The 22,042-nt window shown below is 45.8% G+C and overlaps 2 protein-coding genes across 3 annotated transcripts in view; one reads left to right on the top strand and one right to left on the bottom strand.

The window, feature by feature from the left end:
- TGM5 (transglutaminase 5) overlaps positions 1–16,845 on the bottom strand; it is a 32,803-nt gene extending 15,958 nt beyond the window's left edge. Inside the window, exons 1-6 of one of the 2 annotated variants that reach the window (XM_032343467.1) lie at positions 16,663–16,845; positions 10,422–10,601; positions 10,034–10,279; positions 5,958–6,076; positions 3,149–3,277; positions 2,382–2,559 (exon numbers count right to left, since the gene is read on the bottom strand). In XM_032343467.1, coding sequence (XP_032199358.1) covers positions 2,382–2,559; positions 3,149–3,277; positions 5,958–6,076; positions 10,034–10,279; positions 10,422–10,601; positions 16,663–16,672 — 862 coding nt within the window. In that variant the 5' untranslated portion in view covers positions 16,673–16,845. Of the gene's footprint in view, positions 1–2,381; positions 2,560–3,148; positions 3,278–5,957; positions 6,077–10,033; positions 10,280–10,405; positions 10,602–16,662 lie in introns of those variants that run through there. The other variant, XM_032343468.1, reaches the window with a different exon arrangement.
- The window catches only part of CCNDBP1 (cyclin D1 binding protein 1), a 79,514-nt gene that overhangs the window by 55,459 nt on the left and 2,013 nt on the right, over positions 1–22,042 (top strand). The gene's annotated exons all lie outside the window — the stretch shown is intronic.

Raw genomic sequence — 22,042 nt, forward strand, 5'->3', positions numbered from 1 at the left:
AATGACAGCTATTGTGAGTGTAAAATAACAATACTAACAACAAATGTGCTTTGGCAGCTATATTGAGCTAAGGAATTTGTTAAGTCCTGGGATTTGATAAAGGCTAGGTCTTACTCAACTTTGTATCCAAGAGTACTTAAAGCACCATACCTAGCATAGAATAAAGACTCAATAAGTGTGGCTGAATGAAAAAATCAATTTTTCAAACAGATGCACTTATTAATATACCCCACAGTGGCCCTTTTGGGGAAGGCTGCTGCTGCTTGAGCTATAGTTGGATCAAGTCACATTTGACCCACTTTGCCCAACCCTTTGCTTCGCAGGTCACTAAGGGGCCATGATTCTCATAAACATTTTAATTGGCTTGCTCTCCTTGCATAATCTCCATTTACTGGCTCCACCCCTCTCATCACCCAGTTCCAGACAACCACACCCAAAGCCCTAGTCCTCTCCGTCCTCACACACACAGACCCAGCCCATTCCCCTCTAGGTTTTTCCATGCGGAGGAAAGTTCCCTCTCCATCATGCCCAAGAGTAATCCATCCTCTGCCTGCCAGTCCTGTGTCTGCTCCCTGGATGACTCAGACACCCCCGTTCGCCCATAACTCTGTGGTTCCCCGATATCAAAGCTATTGAATTTCTGGTTTCCTGTCCCTGAGCAATCGAAGCCTCCGAGTCAAGGTGCGGCTCCGCAGTGGCAGAGGAGGAAGAGCTCAGGACTTCTTCCTCATCAACCCATGAAGTCATCCTCTGTGGGTGTTTGCAGAAACTTCCTTGTACCCTTGGCCAGAGGCCTGGCACTTGCTCCCAAGCATCAAGGCACGGGGGTGTCCCTAGGCTTCCCCAAGAGTCCAGAGATGGGCTTAGCACACATAAGCACACAGACTGCACCAGGTTTTGCAATGCAGGGAACTTCGTCGTTGTTGTTTTTAAGATTTATGTATTTATTTTAGAGAGGGACTGAGAACACAGTGGGGAGGGGAGAAAGGAGAGTGAGAGAGAGAGAGAATCTTAAGCAGACACCACTGTGAGCACAGAGCCTGATGCGGGGCTCCATCTCATGACTCTGAGATCATGACCTGAACTGAAACCAAAAGTCGGATGCTTAACCAACTATGCCACCTAGGTGCCCCTGTCATATAGGGAATATCTACATGAAAGGCCTGAGCCCTCAAGGAACACTAACATTCCTGGGTTGGAATAGAGGGTGCTCTGAGCAAAAGTAGTTATTTGGCCTCTTTTCCCAGCTAAAAAGAGTAAGAGTTTCCTGACCATGACCCAAGTCAGGCACACAGATATGCATGCCTAGAGGCTGAGAGCTAGCCTAGGCATGGGGGGGGGCAGGGTGAAGGTCAGGACCAGTAGCAGGTTGGGCCCTGGGTGAGGCAGAAGGCTTCCTCCTGCTATGTCTAATATGTGAGTCATTTCCAGGTATCAGTTGCCTCAAGATTCACCACTCCCCACTTCCTTCTGCTTGCTCCTCTTGCCACCTACAAATCAACTTCCATCGGCTTTCCTTCTCCATTACATATTTTTATTTATTTTATTTTTTAATTTTAAAAAAGATTTATTTATTTTTTATTTGAGAGAGAGAGAGAGCGAGCAAGTATGGGAGCCCAAGCAGGGTGTGGGGAGTGTTGGTGGCAGAAGGAGAGAGAGAGAATCTCAAACAGACTCCCTGCTGGGCACAGAGCCATCTCTCCAGGCCTCAATCTCATGACCCCGGGATCATGACCTGACCTGAAATCAAGAGTCGGATGTTTGATTAACTGAGCCATCCAGACACCCCCACCTCCCATACATAATTTTTAGATTTTCTTCTACTAGTGTAACATATACTTCCTATCTGAAGAACTGATCTCCCATTTTCCTTCATTCCCTATCTCCCTTGACTGAGTCAGGCCTCTAGACCTGCTGAACATGAGACAACTCCAAATTCAAGGTCATTTTACTTCAGCCGCCATCTTGCTCTGACCCTATGGGGCCCACACCACCACTGTGATGCACATTTCCCTTCCAGGTCAAGATCACTCTCCAGGCTCAGAAAGGACAATAATCAGTTTGTAAGTTTTCTAATTACTTGACCTTTCATCTCATTCCTGTCTGGAACCAGACAATTTCTAGCCAGGCTCTTAGGCTGTCCAAAACCAAAGGAAGAAAAGAGTGGGGAAGGGTGCAATTTCATCCTCAGAACCACCCTTTAAGATAAGCCCAGACACATGAAGCCTGAAGCCAGTGATGAGACAGTTCTACAGAAACGACTTCCTTTGAAACATTCCCTGGTGGGACTTGTGCAAGGCTGGAACAAGCATGGTTCAGAGGGCTATGACGTGGGCCAGAACACTTTGGGTTTTCTCCAGGGGGCCCGTTCCGCTCCCTACCTGTGCACATGATGGCAGCAAAGACCCAGCACTGCCCGTAGCGCACTGGCTGGCAGCCTGCGGCATGCCACTGTTTCAGGATGGCCACACTTCCTGTCCACTCTGCAGGGTTGACCCCGTCTAAGTAATTCTCACTCCAGTTTCCATTGAGCACCCCATTGTCATCGTTGCTGTTGATCTGAAGAGAAACCACATACAGACGCATTAAAAGCATCCTTTTCCTCAGCAAGATGTAATGTGTGGGCTTCCTCACAAGGTTTGTGGGCCCGAAACACAGCAGACTCCTTGATCTCATTTTACGTGGGACTTTCCAGACCTGCTAGGGAAGGGGTGGGGTGGGAAGCCAGTCATTCTGACTTGTCTCCACTGTTAATTAGTTTAATATTCTATTTCTACCCACCCCCATCAAAGCAAGAGCTCAGCTTTTCGAGCTCTTAAAAATCCTTCAGAGCAAAGGAAATTTCGAAAAGACAAGACCATTTCCCAAACCAGAGCTACACTCAGCCTTCCCTAAAAATTGCACTTTGGAATTAATCAAGGTGATGGCCCACACTCAGCTAATTCAGACCTCGACTGAGAAAACCTGTTACCCAGATTTTTGTCCTCAGTCTCAGCCAAATCGGCCTTGCCAGAGGGCCCCTGCTCTTGACTCTTCATCCCTCCGTTGCAGGGGGCAACTGTGAGTTGGCACCCCCACCCCACACACAGCTTCCGCCCTCTCTGGACACACACTGGGTGGGCAGAGCCAGAGCCAGATCCAAGCTCACCATGGCACACACCACTCTGCTGAGGTAGACCGGGCTTGCCCGCAGGGCACAGTCTGTGGCTGGGTCGATCTGGAAGTTCAGGCTCTTGTCTAGCAGCTCCAGGCAGATGTCTATGATATTCTCTTCAAACTACAAGGGGAGATGCAGCGGGGCGGAGCGCCCATAATTGGCACAGGCAGATATGGGAAGAAATTCAGACCCACCCCGCCCAGCTCTCAAATAGAGTGTGTTTGTGGAATGCAGACCTGTTTGGAAGGTAACTGTGTCCAGTAGCCCAGACACGTAGTGCATCCTAAGCCAGATGCTAGGTCTCAGAGCTCTGAGAGCTCTGGGGTCACAAGCCACAGGGTTTGCATATCCTACAAATCAAATCCCTGGTTAAAATGAGTCTGACTGGTTAAAAAGTCTCCTTTTCCTCTTCACCTTTCAATGCCCACACTCCTGGAGCCCATGGGATGTTCTTGCTGAAACCATGTTGCCTCATCCTCCACCTCCAGCTGCTGACCCAGCTCATCATTGGCAGCTGTGGCTCAGGTGCTGCTGCCAACTTGCCTTGGCACCTGTGACTCAGTTGGGCTCTGGAATGACTAATAGCATGTGAGGTATAGAAACTTCCCACCCAAGGCAGGCTGACCTGTCCTTCAGGCTTGACATGGATGCCACTTTATCTGAGGCTTTCTCTGAACCTGCGCCTGTTTTAGCTTCAGGTAGGATGGAGGCAAGTTCTGTCTTCCCTGCCTGAGCATATGCTCTGTCTCTCTCTAGCTGTTCTTCTTTTTTTTTTTTTTTTAGGTTTTATTTATTTATTTGAATGAGAGTGGGGCATGAGCAGGGAGTAGAGGGAGAAGCAAGCTCACTGCTGAGCAGGGAGCCTGATGTGGGACTCAATCCCAGGACCCCGGGTCATGACCTAAGCCAAAGGCAGACACTCAACCAACTGAGCCAACCAGGTTCCCCCTCTCCAGCTGTTCTTGCAACTCTATGCCCCAGAACTGGCACAGTGCCCAACACATAGTAGGGATTCCATGCATTCAACTCCACAGTTGAATGAGAGTAAATTAATGAATTTACTCCCATGTAATATTTCCACTGGACAATAAATAGGATTAGGAGGCTTCTTTGACCCATCTTCCTCAGGGGACAGTTCCATCAATTCACTTTTCTGCTTTGAAATGTTTGAAGTCCTCTGGGCCTTCAGAATCAAAGCTCTCACCTCCTCTAAACATAAGACCTTCCCTGATCCGGCCCCCTTCTACCTCTCCAGTCTCATGGCTCAACACCTCCTGCCTCATCATTTTGCTTCAGCAAAAATGAGATTCCTTGTAACCGTTGCAGCAGACCAAACCATTTCTCCCCTTTGTGTTTCGGCTAATGTGTCACTCTGCCTGGGATATTTTCTCCACTTTCCTTCACTTGGCTAACTCAGTCCAAACATCTCCCTTCCTAGGAAGCTTCCTTGAGAGCTCCATGCCCAACCACATGCTCCTCCCCTGGTCTCCCAGAACCTTCTGTGCCCATCTCACTCTTTGCCATACCCACTGCATGGTAAGTGACCTGCTTATGTGACTGAGTCTCCATTACACCATTAGCTCAGGGACCGCATTGAATTCATGTTCACATTCCTAGCACCTAGCACCCGGCCTGGCCTTCAGTAGGCATTCAATGTGAGTCCACTAAACAAGAGGCAAGGAGAAAGGGAGGGGGGTCAGAAAGAAGCAGTTGCTTACTTCTGTTGCTCACAGATGATGATAAGCTCCTGTCTCTAGGGGCTCTCCAGATCCTCATTTGTCCATGCTAAGTGAGGAGCTGGGGAGGTCAGTTGGGGCCCGTTGAGGCTGCCAGATCTCATCTTACCTATGGCCACCTGGGGGGGCCTAGGCTGTGTGGCTGCAGCCACATGTGTTAGAGTTCGATTTGGGTAGGTCTAGGAGAGGAACCCATATCAAATGGACACAAGAGCCCCCAGGATTTCCCAGCCAATAGCCGGCTGGCAGTGGGAGCTGGTCTTCTCCCGGCAACGGTGTTGAGAGAGAACCCTCTTCCCTGGCCTGGTGCTGGACTTCCTGGAGCACCTGCTGGAGGCTGAACTTTATGTGGGAGGCAGGCTTTCATCAAGGCAGGAGTTGCAAAACACTGTGATGAACACAATGCAATTTTTATTTAAAAATCATGCTTTGGAACATACACAGAAAAGAAAATATAGAGAAACATACACCATGCTAGTGACAGTGCTTAGCGTGGCCTTCATACTCCAAGTACCTATTTTTGCGATGTTTCTTGTAAAGTTTTTTAATCAGTCAGGTATTAGTTTTATAATGAAAAAAGATATCAAACTAACAAAGAGGTAATAGTAACCAGGAGGGAAATGCATCGCTGCATGTCCCTGAGATGTTCAGGGACAAGTTACCTCTGTATGACAGAACTGATCCTAGAGTCTGTGGCCTGGGCAATGAGGTTGAAGTGAGAGAGGCAAAGCGGGCCCTAGTGGAAACAGTTCAACAAACAAAAACCAGGCACAATCATGGCCATCATCACTCTTGTCTCTTCATCCTCATCATCATACTCAAAGGAATTCCAGGGGGGGTGCCTTTAGCTGCCCTTCCCCCTTGGATCCTGATGTCCAAACCAGACATGATCAGCAAAGAACATCTTCCAACTGTCTATGACTGCTCCTCTAGCTCCCTGGAGTGTCATCTCACACCTTACTGTTCCCATTTCTCAGTTTTGGGTGAACCCTGCATGAGGAGAACCCTCCCACCCTGCTCCTGTTCCCCTCTTCCCGTGAGCTGTGAATAGGACTGAGACTCACCTGTCCATAGTTCCAGGGGCATGGGCGGATCCAGTTCTTGTTCCCTTGGTAAATGAAGCCATAATCATTCACAACATATTCCTGCCTCTGGGGCTCACTGTCCAAGTAGACAGAATCGTCTAGGAATCAAAGTGGGAGGACACAAAGCAAAGAAGTCATTTTGCCCTTCCTGCCCCATTCCCATCCCCAGAAGACAAAGTCCCATGGAAACTGAGCTCTGGGGGTACCTGGGTGGCTCACTTGGTTAGACTGCCTTTGGCTCAGGTCATGATCTCAAGGTCCTGGGATTAAGCCCCACTCTGGGCTTAGGGCTCCAGCTTCTGGCCTTAGCAGGGAGTCTGCTTATCCCTATCCTTCTGCCCTTACCTTTGCTCTCTCTGTCTAACAAATAAATAAATAAAATCTTTATAAAAAAAAAAAAAGGGTCTGGGGAGGACCTGGATGACACCAAGAGGGGCAGAAGGCGGCTGGTTCTTGGAGAGACCCACCTTCTACAGTCCCTCAACACCAGCCACAGGTTCAATCCAACCATGAGGCTGAACAGAAAAAAAATTTATCTTTGGTGGAATTTCTTGGTTCACACAGCACATTTACATCCTCACCCCATTTAAGAATGAGGGAACAGGCTCAAAGTGGTAACTTGTCCAAATCACATGTAAGTACAGAGTGAAATTTGAGCACAGAATTCATATGACACCATATTCCATGATCTTTCTGCTACACTCAACTAATCCTGATTGGAAAAGAGCAAACCAGAATTTTTGGGTTGGCAGTAGCCTCCTCATTCATTTTGTAGGAATTTAGTCTAAAGACTAAATTTTAGAAGTACACAGAGATTTGGATGGTAAGCTGTTTATCTGAGTGCTGTTTATGACACTGAAAAGCTAGAAACAACCTAAATGCCTGGTTCTTGGAGCTGATTAAATAGCCATACTTCTGTATGCTATTAAAATAAGATCATAATGGGGCACCTGGGCGGCTCAGTGGGTTGAGCCTCTGCCTTTGGTTCAGGTCGTGATCTTGGAGTCCTGGAATTGAGCCCGGCATCGGGCTCTCTGCTCGGCGAGGAGCCTGCTTCCCCCTCCCCCTCTGCCTGCCTCTCTGCCTACTCTGCCTACTCTCTTCTCTCTCTGTCAAATAAATAAATAAAATCTCTATAAAAAAAATAAGATCACAAAATTGTATATATAGGCATCAAAATCTACACATGGTATATTAAGATTAAATGGGTTATATAATAATGTTATAACATAAATTGATGTTTGTTAAAAACACATTTACGCAGAGGATTTTGAAGGCTATTCTAAAAGGGGTTAATAGTAATTTTTTTTCCTTTTTCCTATTGCTATTCTCCAGATTTTCTGGCATGAACACGTATTACTTTCATGATATAAAAACATTATCTTTGGGGCGCCTGGGTGGCTCAGTGGGTTGAGCTGCTGCCTTCGGCTCAGGTCCTGATCTCAAGGTCCTGGGATTAAGGCCCGCATCAGGCTCTCTGCTCAGCAGGGAGCCTGCTTCCTCCTCTCTCTCTGCCTGCCTCTCTCCCTACTTGTGATTTCTGTCTGTCAAATAAATAAAGAAAAATGTTTAAAAAAATTATCTTTTTAAAGTTGAGAATAAACGAACAAAGGTCATGGGAACAGGTGTCCCCCTTGCAGTGTCCTGGAACAGTCTGGAAGCACTGCCAAACCCTTAGGTAAAAGTGTTCTCCTTGTTTCCTCAGACTCAGCCTGCATGGTGGAGGATGACCCCCGGGAGAGATGCATTTTATTGAGGTCTTTCACCAGTGTGGTGAGACCTGCGGGTTCATGGTTGAGACTATACACATCCCTCCTCACAGTGGGGGCTAGCAGTGGCCAGAACTCCAGGGTGGGGCTCCCCAGCCAATATCTTGGACATGGTCATGGGGTAGCCCCTGAGCCTGACTTCAGCCCCTACTGCTCCCTAGTCCCATAGTGATACTCCCTGGAACCTGGATAGGGCACAGCTACAAAAAAAATGTCCTCAAAGATATCGCTTTCCTCCTCATAGCTCAGGGGAGACCTCAGTACAGTCTGAAATCCACAGTCTTGGAGGCCAGGAGGAGTGTGTGTAAGAGAGGGAGAGATAGAAACAGACAGACAACTGTCCTCCTTGACCCAGTGGCAGGGCCTTTTCACATGGCTAATGGGTGAGAGCTCTGGGCCACTCAGTGACACTTGCTGTGTGTGGTGGGAGGCGGTTAGAGATGCTAGATTCCAGCCAGGTTCTTTTTTTTTTTTTTTTTTTAAGTTCAATTCATTAACTTTCTTTTTTAAGATTTTTATTTATTTATTTATTTGATGGAGAGAGAGATCACAAGTAGGCAGAGGGGCAGGCAGAGAGAGAGGGGGAAGCAGGCTCCCTGCTGAGCAGAGAACCTGATGCGGGCCTCGATCCCAGGACCCTGAGATCATGACCTGAGCCGAAAGCAGTGGCTCAACCCACTGAGCCACCCAGGTGCCCCCAGCCAGGTTCTGATATCACTCACCTGACCCCCTTGGGATAAGGTTGGGGGAGCAGTAGATGAGGGGGTGGAAGGGGAAGGGACATCCTCTAACAAGAAGTAAGACTGTTGAGTCTGATCTCTGCCCAAAAGCCCACCAGCCCCCATTCTCTACTATCAGCTCTTTCTGCCCTTCTTCCCACTCTTTCCTCTTGGCTTGTCCTTCATTCTGCCCACACCATGTCTATATGTCTGTATAACTACTCTGCCCCCAGGTAGATTTAGATGACAGGGATTGTGGGGACACGTAGTGCTGGGCTATTCTGTGTAGCTTTGTTTGTCTAAGACAAAAACTGGAAACAGCCAAAGTACCCATAAGTAGGAGACCAGTTAAAAACATTTGGTGCATCCAAACAGTGGAGTAATTGTAGCCATTAAAAAGGACATACTGATAGGAAAATACATTCAAAATTGAATTGTTGAATGAAAAAAGCAGGGCATTCTATGTACCATATAATCCCGTTTGTGGTATGATTATATAATCACACACATATGCATATATGTATAAGTACATATTTATTTAAGCATAAAACATTTTTGTAAGGCTGCACAAGAAAGTGTGAACAGGATTTTCCTCTGGAAGATGGAACTTGGAGATTGGAATAAGGTTTGACTCATCACCTTATACTTTCCTTCCTGCCTCCTTTCTTTCTCTCTCTCTTTCTTTCCCACCTTCCCTCCCTTCCTTCCTCCTTCCCTCCCTGCCTTTCCTTCCTCCCTTTTCTCCCTTCCCTTCCCTTCCCTTCTTTCTTTCCCTTTACCTCATTCCACACTCAATGCAATTTTACTCATAATGAAAAAATTTAAGTTAACTTAAAATATACGGTGGGGTACCCGGGTGGCTCAGTTGGTTAAGTGCCTGCCTTCAACTCCGGTCATGATCCTGGAGTCCTGGGATGAAGCCCTGCATCCGGCTCCCTGCTCAGTGGGGAGTCTGCTCTTCCCCTGCCCTCTGCCCAGCCCCACCCTTGTTCTCTCTCTCACTTGCGTGCACACACGCTCGCTCTCTCAAATAAATAAATAAATAAACAAATAAAATCTTTTAAAAATCTATAGTAAAGGTAGATGTTAATAGTGGTCAAATTGAATTATAATAGTTTTCAAGTAAAGATAACTAGTCTTATTTTTTTTTTAAGATTTTATTTATTCATTTAACAGAGAGGGAGAGTACAAGCAGGGAAAACAGCAGGCAGTGGGAGGGAGAAGCAGGCTCCCTGCTGAGCCAGGAGCCAGATGTAGGACTCCATCCCAGGACCAGGGGATCACGACCTGAGCTGAATGCAGACGCTCAACAAACTGAGCCACCCAGGCCTCCCAGCTTGGCTCATGTTTTTAAAATTCTAAATAAGTAAATAAATAGCAACTTCTCCCGCCCTCTTTGTGGTTGGTTGGGAGTAGATGCTGATGGTTGGGAGTAGATGCTGAGTGCATGAAGTTGGGAGGTTTCTGGTAGCCAAGGAACAGGGGTCTAGAAATCCTTGAGCCTGGCTCTCTGTGGCACTGACAAGGGGGCAGAGACAAGAGGCCCCCACACAGACACTTGCCTTACCTGGGCACCAGGGATTGAAGAGCAGGATGAACTCCCCAAGCTGGTAGGCTGTGACAGATCTCTGGAAAGAGTCAATATGAACTTTCAGGAGATACCGACCCACAGGTGCCACAGGAGGGGCGCACAGGCTCACCTCCATGGAGCTGGCCCCATTAGTCTCCAGAGAGGCAATCCATGGGCTGGGGCCATGACGACCGGTTAGGCTGAACAGGGCTCGAGTCCCATTGGACAAGTCTGGTAGGGGTCCTGGGAGGGAAGCAGAACAGAGGCTCTGTGTTTCAACCCTCCAGAATCTCCCTAAATACATCACACACACACAAACACACACACACACACACACACACACACACACACACACACACACACTAATACCTTCAGGGGTCCTCACCAGTCTCAACGACGAAGATGATATTGTCCAGGTCTGGCTGGAAGCCCCGGCTCCTGAAGTACAGAGTGAGGTTGAAGGACTGGCCCCGGCGGACTAGGAGGCGGTCAGAGCTGATCTCGTCTGTGTGGTGCCGCACATTGTTCTGGGAGCTCTGGAGGTCTGTGAGGACCACTTCCAGCCCTGCAACAGGGCAGCCAGGAGCATATGAAAGGGCAGGGTTGTGGAGCCTGGTCCAATCCTGCCTGCCACTTAGTTGTACAAAATTAAGAAAGAAGCTTAACCTCTCTGAGTCTCAGTTTCCAAGTCAGTAAAACAGAATCTATGATACCAGCCTTACATGGTTTTTATGAGGATTAAATGAAGATACATACATGCAGGTGCCTCTTTCTTCCTTCCTTTTCCCCTCCCTTCCTTGCTTCCGGGACCCTCTATCCGCATCTTGCTTACACTCTCCTGGAGACACATGGTTTTCTGCCTCTATCCAACCCCTTTTGTAGTCCTGGTCAAGTGTGATCGCTCCCTTCAGCCTAGCATATCTCCAGATTCACCCCAGTATCCAGCTTTTGGACTCAAGTTAACAGTTTCAGTTGGCCCAGTACCAGCCTCCACGTCTAGATCTGGTAGTTCTATGCTTTTAGCAATTTGCTGACTCTCTGCCCACCACTAATGCCATGTGCCTATTACCCTGGGAGCTGGGATTCTGAGGACAGTCAAAGAAAGGTCTACTCCCAGGGGTACGTGGGTAGCTTAGTCAGTTAAGCGTCCAACTCTTGGTTTTGACTCGGGTCATGGTCTCAGGGCTGTGAGATTAAGCCCTGCATAGGGCTCCACACTAAGCAGGCAGTCTGCTTGTGTTTCCCTTCTTTCCCTCCCTCCTACCCACTCCCCAAATAAAAATAAATCTTAAAAAGAGAAGAAAGGGAAGGGGAAGCACCTGGGCTTACAAGCTTTAAAGCACAACTGGCTCTCCTATCTCCTTCTTAGTCTTTATCCATTCGTGTGTGACAAGTCCCTTTACCCATATTAAAATATCTCTGATGCCAACCCGTCCCTTTCCAAATTTACACAATTCTGGCCTCCTCACTTCATACCTAATGACCATAAGAGCCTCTATCAGATCTCCTGCTTCCTACTCATCCCCTCCTAACACATCACCAGATTTTCTTTCCTCAAGACAAATTGATCATGCCAACCTTTTGCTCTAAAAGTTCTGAGATACCCCACAGCCCACCATACAAAAGACACACTCCTTAGCCTGACATTTATTACCACACCTGGTCTTCACCTACACTTGCATTCTCACTTCTCACCACTCCCATTACGGACTCTCTCCTCTAGCCAATCTGTCCTCAAGCAAATGGTAGCCTTGCCTGTCCATATATTTTGATCCTGCTGTAACGCCAACTTAGAATGCCTTCTCATTCCATCTATCCCAACCAAATATCTAACCAAATTCCACCTGTCCTCCAAGGTCTGTTGAAGACCCATCTGTTTCATGAAGCCTGCCCCAGTTGACCCACCCTTCTTCCCATCTCCCACTGACCTGCCCGTACTTAACTGCATCACTTACAGAAAATCTTAATTGCTTCATTTAGTTAATACCATGCTCATTTTTTTTTCGATTTATCAAACTTTTACTGAGAGCCTACTAATTTCAGGATCAGCATGAGACATTCAGGTAGTTTTGTCAAGTTTTCGTCTGTCTTCCATGAGGATAAAGGCCTAGCTGTTTTGTCTCAGCTGTATGTAGATTATAAGAAATACAAACCAAAACATTTGACAATATCCAACACCCTTTCACAATAAAATACAAGTAAATTATATCTGGGAAAATAAGTAAATTTGCTCAACCTGAAAAAGATTATCTGGGAAAAATCCAAGCCAAAACCATACTTAATAGTAAAAAACTAGATACTTCCCCCTATGTTTAGGAACAAGACAAGGATGTCTCCTCTCTCCCCATCCATTAGCATTATACTGGAGTTTCTAGACAATATACACTGGAAAGAAGATGTACTATTATCTTTATTAACATATAACATATCTGAGTGAGATTTATGAATATTGTATAAGATTAGGCCAACATGTGGTTTTGATATAAATAATCTGTTCTTAAATTAGAATTACAATCATTGAGTACAGTGTTGAAAATGGCAGATAGATTTTTTTTTTTTTTCCAGCATAACAGTATTCATTATTTTTGCACCACACCCCGTGCTCCATGCAATCCGTGCCCTCTATAATACCCACCACCTGGTACCCCAACCTCCCACCCCCCGTCCCTTCAAAACCCTCAGATTGTTTTTCAGAGTCCATTGTAAAATGTCTGGGTTATAAAATGTACTATGCTATCAAAATGGTAATAAGAACATACAAATGACCTGATGTAATGAACTGGACCAGATTGCCAGATATCACATTTCATACCAGAAAGATTCAGTGGTAACTTTTAAAATGGCCAGCTATACTTCGACTGAATTATAACTCATTTAACTTCTTTCTTTGTGTACAGTATTATACATTAGTCAGTATTATAGTAAATAAGTACTTTGGACAGATGTAAATATGCTGTAATAAAAAATGTTTTTCTTCAAAAAAAAATAAATAAATAAATAAATAAATAAATAAAATCTTTAAAAATTTAAAAAAAAAAAAAAAAAAAAAAAAAAAAAACATATAACATATCTTGAATATAGCAAATCCTAACAAATCCACACACAAAATTAGAACTAGTGGACATATTCATTTACATTCATCAAAAATTAATTACATTTCATACACTTGTGATGAATAAAGTTGCACCCCTACCTTATGCCATATAAAATAATGGGCTCAAAATCAATTAAGGACTTGAGTGTAAGGGCTAAAACTATAAAACATTTAGAAAAAAACATAGGGGTAAATTTTCATGATCTTGAACGAGGAAATGATTTCTTAGATATGAAATAGAAGCACAAGCAATAAAAGAAAAAAACTATAAATTAGATTTCATCGAAACTAATAACTGTAGTTTCAAGTACATCTTCAATAAAGTGAAAAGACAACACGTAGAATGATTGAAAATATTTGTAAATAATATATCTGATAAGGGACTTGTATCAAGAATATATAAGGAGGGGCACCTGGGTAGCTCAGTTGGCTAAGCTGTTGCCTCTGGGGTCCTGAGATGGAGCCCTGCATTGGGCTCCCTCCTCAGTGGGGAACCTGCTTCTCCTTCTTCTTCTGCTTCTCTCCCTTGCTCATGCTGTCTTGCATGCATACTGTCTCTCTCTCTCAAATAAAGAAACAAAATCTTTAAGAAAGAATATATAAAGAATTTGTATGACCTAATAATAAAAAAGTAACCCAAATGAAAAATGGGCAATTGATCTGAATAGACATTTCTCCAAGAGAATATGCAAAAGACCAATAAGCAAATGAAAAAATGTAAACATCATTAATCATTAGGGAAATGCAAATTAAATACCACTTCACACCCACTGGGGTGGCTCTAATAAGAAAGATAGAAAATAACAAATGTTGGTTAAGGATGTGGAAAAATTGAAACTCTATACATTGCTGGTGAGATTGTAAAATGATGTAGCTGCTTTGGAAAACAGTATGGCAGTTCTTCAAAAAGTCAAAAATAGAGTTAACATGTGACTCAGCAATTTCACTCCTAGGTATGTGCCCAAGAAATTGAAAATATATGTTCACACAAAATCTGTACATGAATGTTGATAGAAGATTTATTCATAATAGCCAAAAGATGGAGACCATCAAATGGTTACTGAATCAATGAATGTGGTATACCTATATAGAAGAAACTTGAAAACATTATGCTAAGTGAAAGGAGTCAGACAGACATAAAAGGTCACATGTTATATGATTCACATTATGAAATCTGCAGAATAGGTAAACCCATAGAGACAGATGGTAGATTAGGGTTTGCCAGGGCCTGGGAGGAGGTGGGAATGAGATGTGACTGTGGATAGGTATGGTGTTTCTTATAAAAGAAATATAAGCATAATGGTCAGCACATTGTATGTACTAAAAGATTATTAGGGCTCATGGGTGGCTCAGTCAGTTAAGCATCCAACTCAGTTTTGGCTCAGGTCATGATCTCAGAGTCACGAGATGGAGCCCTGCATTGGACTCCACACTCAGCATGGAGTCTTCTTGAGATTCTTTCTCCCTCTCCTTTCCCCTCTGCCCTTCCCCCTGCTCGCTCTCTCTAAAATAAATAAGTAAAATCTTAAAAAAAAAAAAAAAAGATGTTTGTTAGTTTGAATAGAGTTCTCTCTCCTTTGCATAATCATTCTGCACTTATTTCAAATTCAACCAACACCTCATTGGAGGCTGGGCACCATCCTAGGCACTCTGTCTCATTGAATCCTCACCACAATGTTGGAGGGATGAAATGCCATGTCATTCACACTTAGAGATGAGGAAACAAGGTTCAGACAGATTAAATTTCTTATCTAAGCTTGAACCTAGGCTTACTGGCCCAAGTCCTGTGCTCTTTCCGTTACCCAACACTAGCTGCATTGCTCTTCCTCACTCATGTTCAGAAAGGACATCTAGCGCACTCTCAGCGGGACTAGTGGAAAAAGAATTCACTCTTTTTGGAGACCAGATGACTAGACAGACATTACTAACTGGCTCCAATTCAGGTTGGGCATGTGACCCAGAACACTCAACAGGTACAGCAACATTTGTCTGACAGCAAGCACTGAGGCCAAATCTCATCTTCTGGATATATCATGGGTCAAGTTAATCTCTGCCTATCATGCTGGGATCGGTCTTCACTCCAGATACCAGATGTTCAAATATGGGGCACATTTACTATTGGCTATGTTTGTTCTCACTCCATGTGAGGAGAGAAGGGAGTGAAATGATCAGGGAAATAGAAAGGAAATTATAGGAAGAATTTTTAAAGTAATTGATCTCAGTATTTATCCTAGAGAAACACTCCCACATGAGTACAGAGGCATCCAGAAGAATGTGCCCTGCAACATTGCTTATATAACTGGAAAATGAGAAACAACCTAAATGCCTACCAAAAAGGGACTGGATAGGGGCTCCTGGGTGGCTCAGTTGGTTGAGCATCCTGATCTTGGTTTTGGCTCAGGCCTTGATCACAGGCTCATGGGTTTGAACCCTGCAGCTGGCTCTACACTCAGCTGGGAGTCTGCTTCCCTTCTCCCCCTCCCTTTGCCCTGCTCTCTCTCATAAATAAATACATCTTTTTTTTAAATGGGACTGGTTAAATAAATTATTTATACCCATACTATGGGATACTTTGCAAAGTGGGAAATTTTGAGGTAGATTTATAGATACTAAATGGCACAGGTAGAGCTCCAACACATTTCTATTGAGTGAAAAAGTATCAAGCTGTAGAAAAATACGTGCAACATGATGATGCCGTGATACACCAAAAACAAGCTTGTCTTATACTGAATATATATCTTTATTTACAGACAAAAGACTAGAACAGTAGTTTCTGTTAGAAATTATCACAGTGGTTTCTCAAGATGAGGCTGAGGTTGGGGGTGGCAGGCAGTTGACTGTAGCTTTATCTGTAATTATTGTTTTATTTTACTCCAACTATGTACCCATGTATTTCTTGTGTAGTTAAAAATTATGAAAATTTAAACAAAAAATAGTAAATGAAGATGAGGCTGTTAAGTTTGTAGAGCATGGAGTTCGTTCTTATAAATGGTTTCAACTAACCATTTACTCTTCAGTAGAAGCTTTCTAGAGAGGGAGTTGATACAGAGAGGAGTGGTTGTGGGAAGATGAGCTAAAATGAGGAAGAGACCTCCTGAAGTGGGGAAAAAAGGGAAGATATGAAGATGAGGGAATATTGGAGTTGAAAGACAACTTCGAGATGATTCTTATTCACCCCCATCCCACTTCTCTAGCTGGGAACTAGAGAAGTGACTTGCTAAATGTTAAAGAGTCAGCAAGTGGCAGAGGACAGGATCCCTGACCCACTCATCCCTGGCCCTGCCCCGTCCCACTAGGTTATGGAAGCAGGCATGCTGGTACACAGCTGTTTGGCTATGTTTACCAGCCAGCCTCCACTTTGTCTCCTGGGTCTCAGGCTATCAACAAATAGTGAGGTTCCTGAGTTTCTGCTCTTTCTGCCTCAGTTCTTTATTTACTCTTTTCTTCCCCTGAATCCTTTCTCCCCTTGACTCCTATGGTCTCTCTCTCTTCTTTCTCTCTCTGTTCCAGCAGCCCCGTGGGCCTTCCCTACCTTGCTCCATGGTGGCTGCCTCTGGTTCCCGGCCTGCTCCCCACAGGAGAGCTGGGTGGTGTGGAGCTTCAGGAAACTGGTTCTGGAGTGGTTTACTCCCCTTCCATCCTCAAGACTCCAGGAGACACCGAAGGCAGGGTGGCTGCTGCACTGCCACCTGTTTACTGGGCAGATCACAACTGGTTTTCTCACTTGCCCTCAGGTTTTTCTTGGCAGCGTTGGTTGGCTGAGAGGACGTGTGGAGGCCAATTAACTCTCAGGCCTGTGTGCCATGTGAGCTTTTGACAGCTCTTGGGCAATGGGGCCTTCCATGGCAGTTGCTGTGCTGTAGTCAGGGAGCCAGGTGGGGGAGATGAGCTGATGTGGCCTCTCAGGGGATGGAGGGGACTGTGCCCCCTTCAAGAAAGAATACCAGGGTCCCAAGACTACAGCTCACAACTGAGGAAGCCTGGGAGAGTTCTCAAGCCTAGAACTCTGCTTGGCCTTTTTTTTTTTTTTTTTTTTCCCTGAAGGTGAAACTTAGATAAAAGCAGTAGAGGACGCAAACTTGGGAAGATTCAGGGAGGAGTTTTGGAAGTAGATTAGAGGGTGGGAATGCCAATGAGTGACCTTGATTCTATTAAGAACATTACATGTTCTGGGAGTGAGTGTGCGGGGAGAAAAGCACAGATGGGAGAAGACAGGTGGAAGGAGGGGAAAGGGCTCTTCTCAGGGAGTGGGTGGGACACTTTAAAGTTCCCCTCCCCCACCCCACCTCCACACTTCTTCTCCCTCCTGTGGGACCCTTTTCTGTGCATTCTCCTGCTTTCTGCATCCCTTAACCTCCCTCCTTAGGAACCTCACTCATCACCATCTGCCCTCTCTCCTGTATTTTTTTATTAATAATTTTTATTAACATACAATGTATTATTAGCCCCAGGGTTACAGGTCTGTGAGTCATCAGGCTTACACGTTTCATAGCAATCACCATACCACATACCCTCCCCAGGGTCCATAACCCAACCCCCTCTCCATAACCCACTCTCCACAGCAACCCTCAGTTTGTTTTGTGAGATTAGGTGTCTCTTATGGTTTGTCTCTCTCCCGATCGCATCTTATTTCATTTTTTCCTTCCCTACTCCCAAACTCCCCACCCTGCCTCTCAAATTCCTCATATCAGGGAGATCATATGATAATTGTCTTTCTATGATGGACTTATTTCACTTAGCATAATACCCTCTAGTTCCATCCACACTGTCGCAAATGGCAAGAGTTCAATTTTTGATGGTTGCATAGTATTCCATTATGTGTGTGTGTGTGTGTGTGTGTGTGTGTATATACACACACACCACATATATATACACACATATATATACACACACCATATATATATATATATACACACACACACACTATATATATATATATATATACACACATATATATATACATATATATATACACACACACACACACACACACACACCACATCTTTATCCATTCATCTGTTGATGGACATCTAGGTTCTTTCCATAGTTTGGCTATTGTGGACATTGCTGCTATAAATATTCAGGTGCACGTGCCCCTTCTGATCACTACATTTGTATCTTTAGGGTAAATATCCAGTAAGTGCAATTGCTGGGGTGTAGGGTAGCTCTATTTTCAATTTTCTGAAGAACCTCCATGTTGTTTTACAGAGTGTCTGCACCAACTTGCATTCCCACAACAGTGTAGGAGGGTTCCCTCTCTCCCGTATTTTCGACTCTCCCTCTCCCCAGTCTGCTCTTACAGTGTGTGTATCCATGCACATATGCATTTCACTACCACACACACACACACACACACACACACACATACCTTTAATCCAGAATGGAACGCCTCCCCTCTCCCCTTCCTCTTGCATTTCTGGTCTTGGTGAGTGAGGATGGTGTCTGCCCAGTTCCTTTGGGAGCCACCTTGTATTTCTCTGTCTTCCTGGCCTCCTTTAGGCCATCAGTCGCTGAGCCCTGCCAGTCCAGCTCCTGATTATCTCCTAACATTAGCCCGTCTTCCCTGTGCCCTTGGCCCTGCCTTCTCTGAAGCACCCCCTTGCCTGGACAACTCCCACCCATCCTTTTTCCAAAAGAGCCATCCTCAGTCAGGTTGCTCTTGGCTTAAAATCCAGCAGTGGGTTGGGGTGCATCGGTGGCTCAGTCGGTTGAGCATCCGATTCTTGGTTTCCCCTGAGGTTGTGATCTCGGGCTCGTGGGATTGAGCCCCATGTGCGGCTCTACACTGGGCATGGAGCCCACTTAGGATTCTCTCTCGCTTTCCCTCTCGGGATGCTTCTTGGAGTGGCTCAGTTGGTTAAGCATCTGACTCTGGATTTCGACTCAGATTATGATCTCAGGGTTGTGGGATCGAGCCCCCGTGTGGGGCTCTGTGCTCAGTGGGGAGAGTGCTTGGGATTCTCTCTCTCCCTCTGCTTCCCCCACCCCAGTCACGCTCTCTCTCTCTCTAAAATAAATATATCTTTAAAAAAATCCAGCAGTGGGTCAAGTCCAAACTTCCCAACATCGCCCCCAAAGCCCTTCAGGATCTTTCCTTCCTGCTGGAGTCCACTCAGGCCAAAGCCCTGCTGTTCTCAGATGCAGACCTGCTCTCCTGCACCTGTCAGTCTCTTTCTGAAATGTCCTTCTCTCAATTGTCTATTTTCTCAGATCCAGGCTCAAGCACTTCCCCTCCAGGAAGTTTTCCTAACACCCTCTCAACTACCACACCAGGCATTTGGGGGCACCCCCTTTTCATTCCCTATTAGCCAACTAATACACAACATTATAAATATTTAACCTATTTTTCCCCCAGACCCCTGGAAGGTATGGCCTAGTCTTATTAATATATCCCCAGTGCTTATTAATGGTGGGGGCAAATAATAAAACTACTAGTAGACTAGTAGTAGTCTAGTAGACTAGACTAGTAGACTAGCGACATCTTTTCAGTTCCAGACACTGCCTTACATTATGTGCCTTATCCCACTGAATCTTCATGCTGTTCCCCATGAGTTCTATTATTGTTCTATTACTATAGAACTATTATTGTTCCTCTACTACAAGTGAGGAAATTGAAGCTTGAAGACATTAAACAGTTTTCCCAAGATCACTAAAAACTAGTGGAGCCAGATTTGAAGGCTGGCAGTCAGACTCCAGAGTCCTGCTTAAGTGCTTAATGCACAATCTGAAGGATGGGCAGTTTTCCAGTTCATATTTGCTGGCCAGTGCAGAGAGTGAATTAAAAGATGACCCATGCATGAACAAATGGATAAATGCCTGAACACACTACCACATTTGTGGAAATGGGTTAGCCCAGGGGAGGAGGAGGAGGAGGCATAGGCAGGAGAGCTGAATTGGGAGGAGAGACAGGAAGATGAGTGCAGCGAGGGCCAGTGGGTCTGGAGAGGTGGGGTAGACAAAGAGGAAAGTGCCCAATGGCCACCAGACAATAATAGCCTATTTCATGGCAGTGAGCTAATGAGCTGACTCACAGGTTCAGCTTGTCATTGGATTCCTACAAACCATTAGAGAGTGTGTGGAGGTGTGTGTGCTGGGGGCAGGAGGCAGCACTGATCACAGTAGCTCATTCCTTGGTCCAGGTTAAGGGAGGCGGAGGAGAGCCAGGGAAGCTGAGCAGAGTTGAAGAGCACCTTCCTCTCAGGAGGGAAGTAGGTCTGTGACCTGCAAGGGTAGGGCACAGAGCAGATCCTGGAACACTCAAGAAGGCAGGTGTGGGCTCACCTATCTTCCCCCTGGCCGGCTCTCCCAAGATGGGGGTGGGGTACCTCCAGAAGTTTCTAAAACTCAGATTAGGATGGTATTTCTGACCCTACCATGAATTCCCAGTATTCTCTGAGCCATGTTTCAATTTCCTTACCTGTAGACTCAGGGTCCATGACTCCATGGGTGCCCAGATCTGAGGGGAGGGAGGGGGTTCCCCACAGACAATTGCAAAGGGAAGCCCAAACTGACAGATCCATGTGTGTTCCTGTGCCTCCTCCCTCTTGCTCTGACTAGAAATGGAGCCGGTCACCCAGGAGAGGTGATTAAACTGATAGGAGGACCTTTGAGCACGAATGTACTTCAAGAATGGCAAAGCTCTTTAGAACGCACTCTCTCATTTGGTCCTCACAACAGTCCTCTGAGGGCTAGCTCTGCTACTGTTGCTGGTATTGTCTCGCACCGGAGGGACCCAGGACTCAGCCCCGGAGCTCTTTGCTTTATATCACACAATGACAGTGAACAGCATGGACCCCAACACTACCCGCTGAAAGGACATGAGCACCACGGTCTCCATGAACACTACAGGGGATTCCTGGGGAAGACCAGCAATTAAGAGACTTGGGGGCTGGCTTGCTTTGTGCCCCTGATCTATGCCCCCAGACATTTTTTCAGAGTTCATTCATGGGCACCACTGCCTGGGAGGCCAGCAACACTGGGTTTTTCGATACAAGCGGAGGGTGAAAGACAGTGAAGCAGGACCAGTCAGGACATATTCTGAAGGTGCTCAGCAGCAGGGTCCTGGGCCCTGGAAAGGACTTTGAGATTGTCTAGCTTGTCCAGCTGAAGTAGGGAAATGAAGCCAGACAGACTTGCCTACACACAGAAAACACTACAGAGTACAGTTTTTTAAGCCAATTTTTGGATGAGGAGACTGGAAAGTATTTGAAAGGTTGACTGTGAAGATAGAAGTGGCTAACCATCCCCTCCCATCGAAGGCCCTTGAGGGCCGAGTAGGAAGCCTGTCCACTGTTCCCCCTCCAGGGACACAAGTAACACAGCCAGGAAGCTCTGCACCCCCAGACCAACCTGACAGGAAGAGCAATGAGTAAACAAAGGAGGAGGAGGCACTTGGCAGGCAGAACAAGGTTTCAGATTTCCGCAGGAGCCAGCCCAGGTTCTAGGTCTCCCTCAGTGGGTGGGACCCAGATGCAGCACAGCAGTGACAAAGCAGTGACAGAGCCCTTCAGAAATGCCCTTGGAACTCAGTGGGGATGGGTGCAGTGGGTACACAGGGTGGAACTTGCAAAAGCAAAATAATTTTTTTAAAGATTTTATTTATATATTTGAGAGAGAGGCAGTGAGAGAGAGCATGAGTGAGGAGAAGGGCAGAGAGAGAAGCGGACTCCCTGTGGAGCTGGGAGCCCAATTCAGGACTTGATCCCGGGACTCCGAGATCATGACCTGAGCCGAAGGCAATTGTCCAACCAACTGAGCCACCCAGGCGTCCTGCAAAATAAATTTTTAAAAAAGAGAGAGGAGGAGGGGAGAGGCTGGGGAGAGGTGCCAAGTGAACCTGCAAAGCCACTAAGCAGGTGAGGAGTGGCAAGGGTGAAGGAACCATGCCTGAAAACCTCCAGGAGGAGGATCTC

Source organism: Mustela erminea, chromosome 5 (assembly GCF_009829155.1).
Source record: "Mustela erminea isolate mMusErm1 chromosome 5, mMusErm1.Pri, whole genome shotgun sequence".
Classification (NCBI taxonomy): domain Eukaryota; kingdom Metazoa; phylum Chordata; class Mammalia; order Carnivora; family Mustelidae; genus Mustela; species Mustela erminea.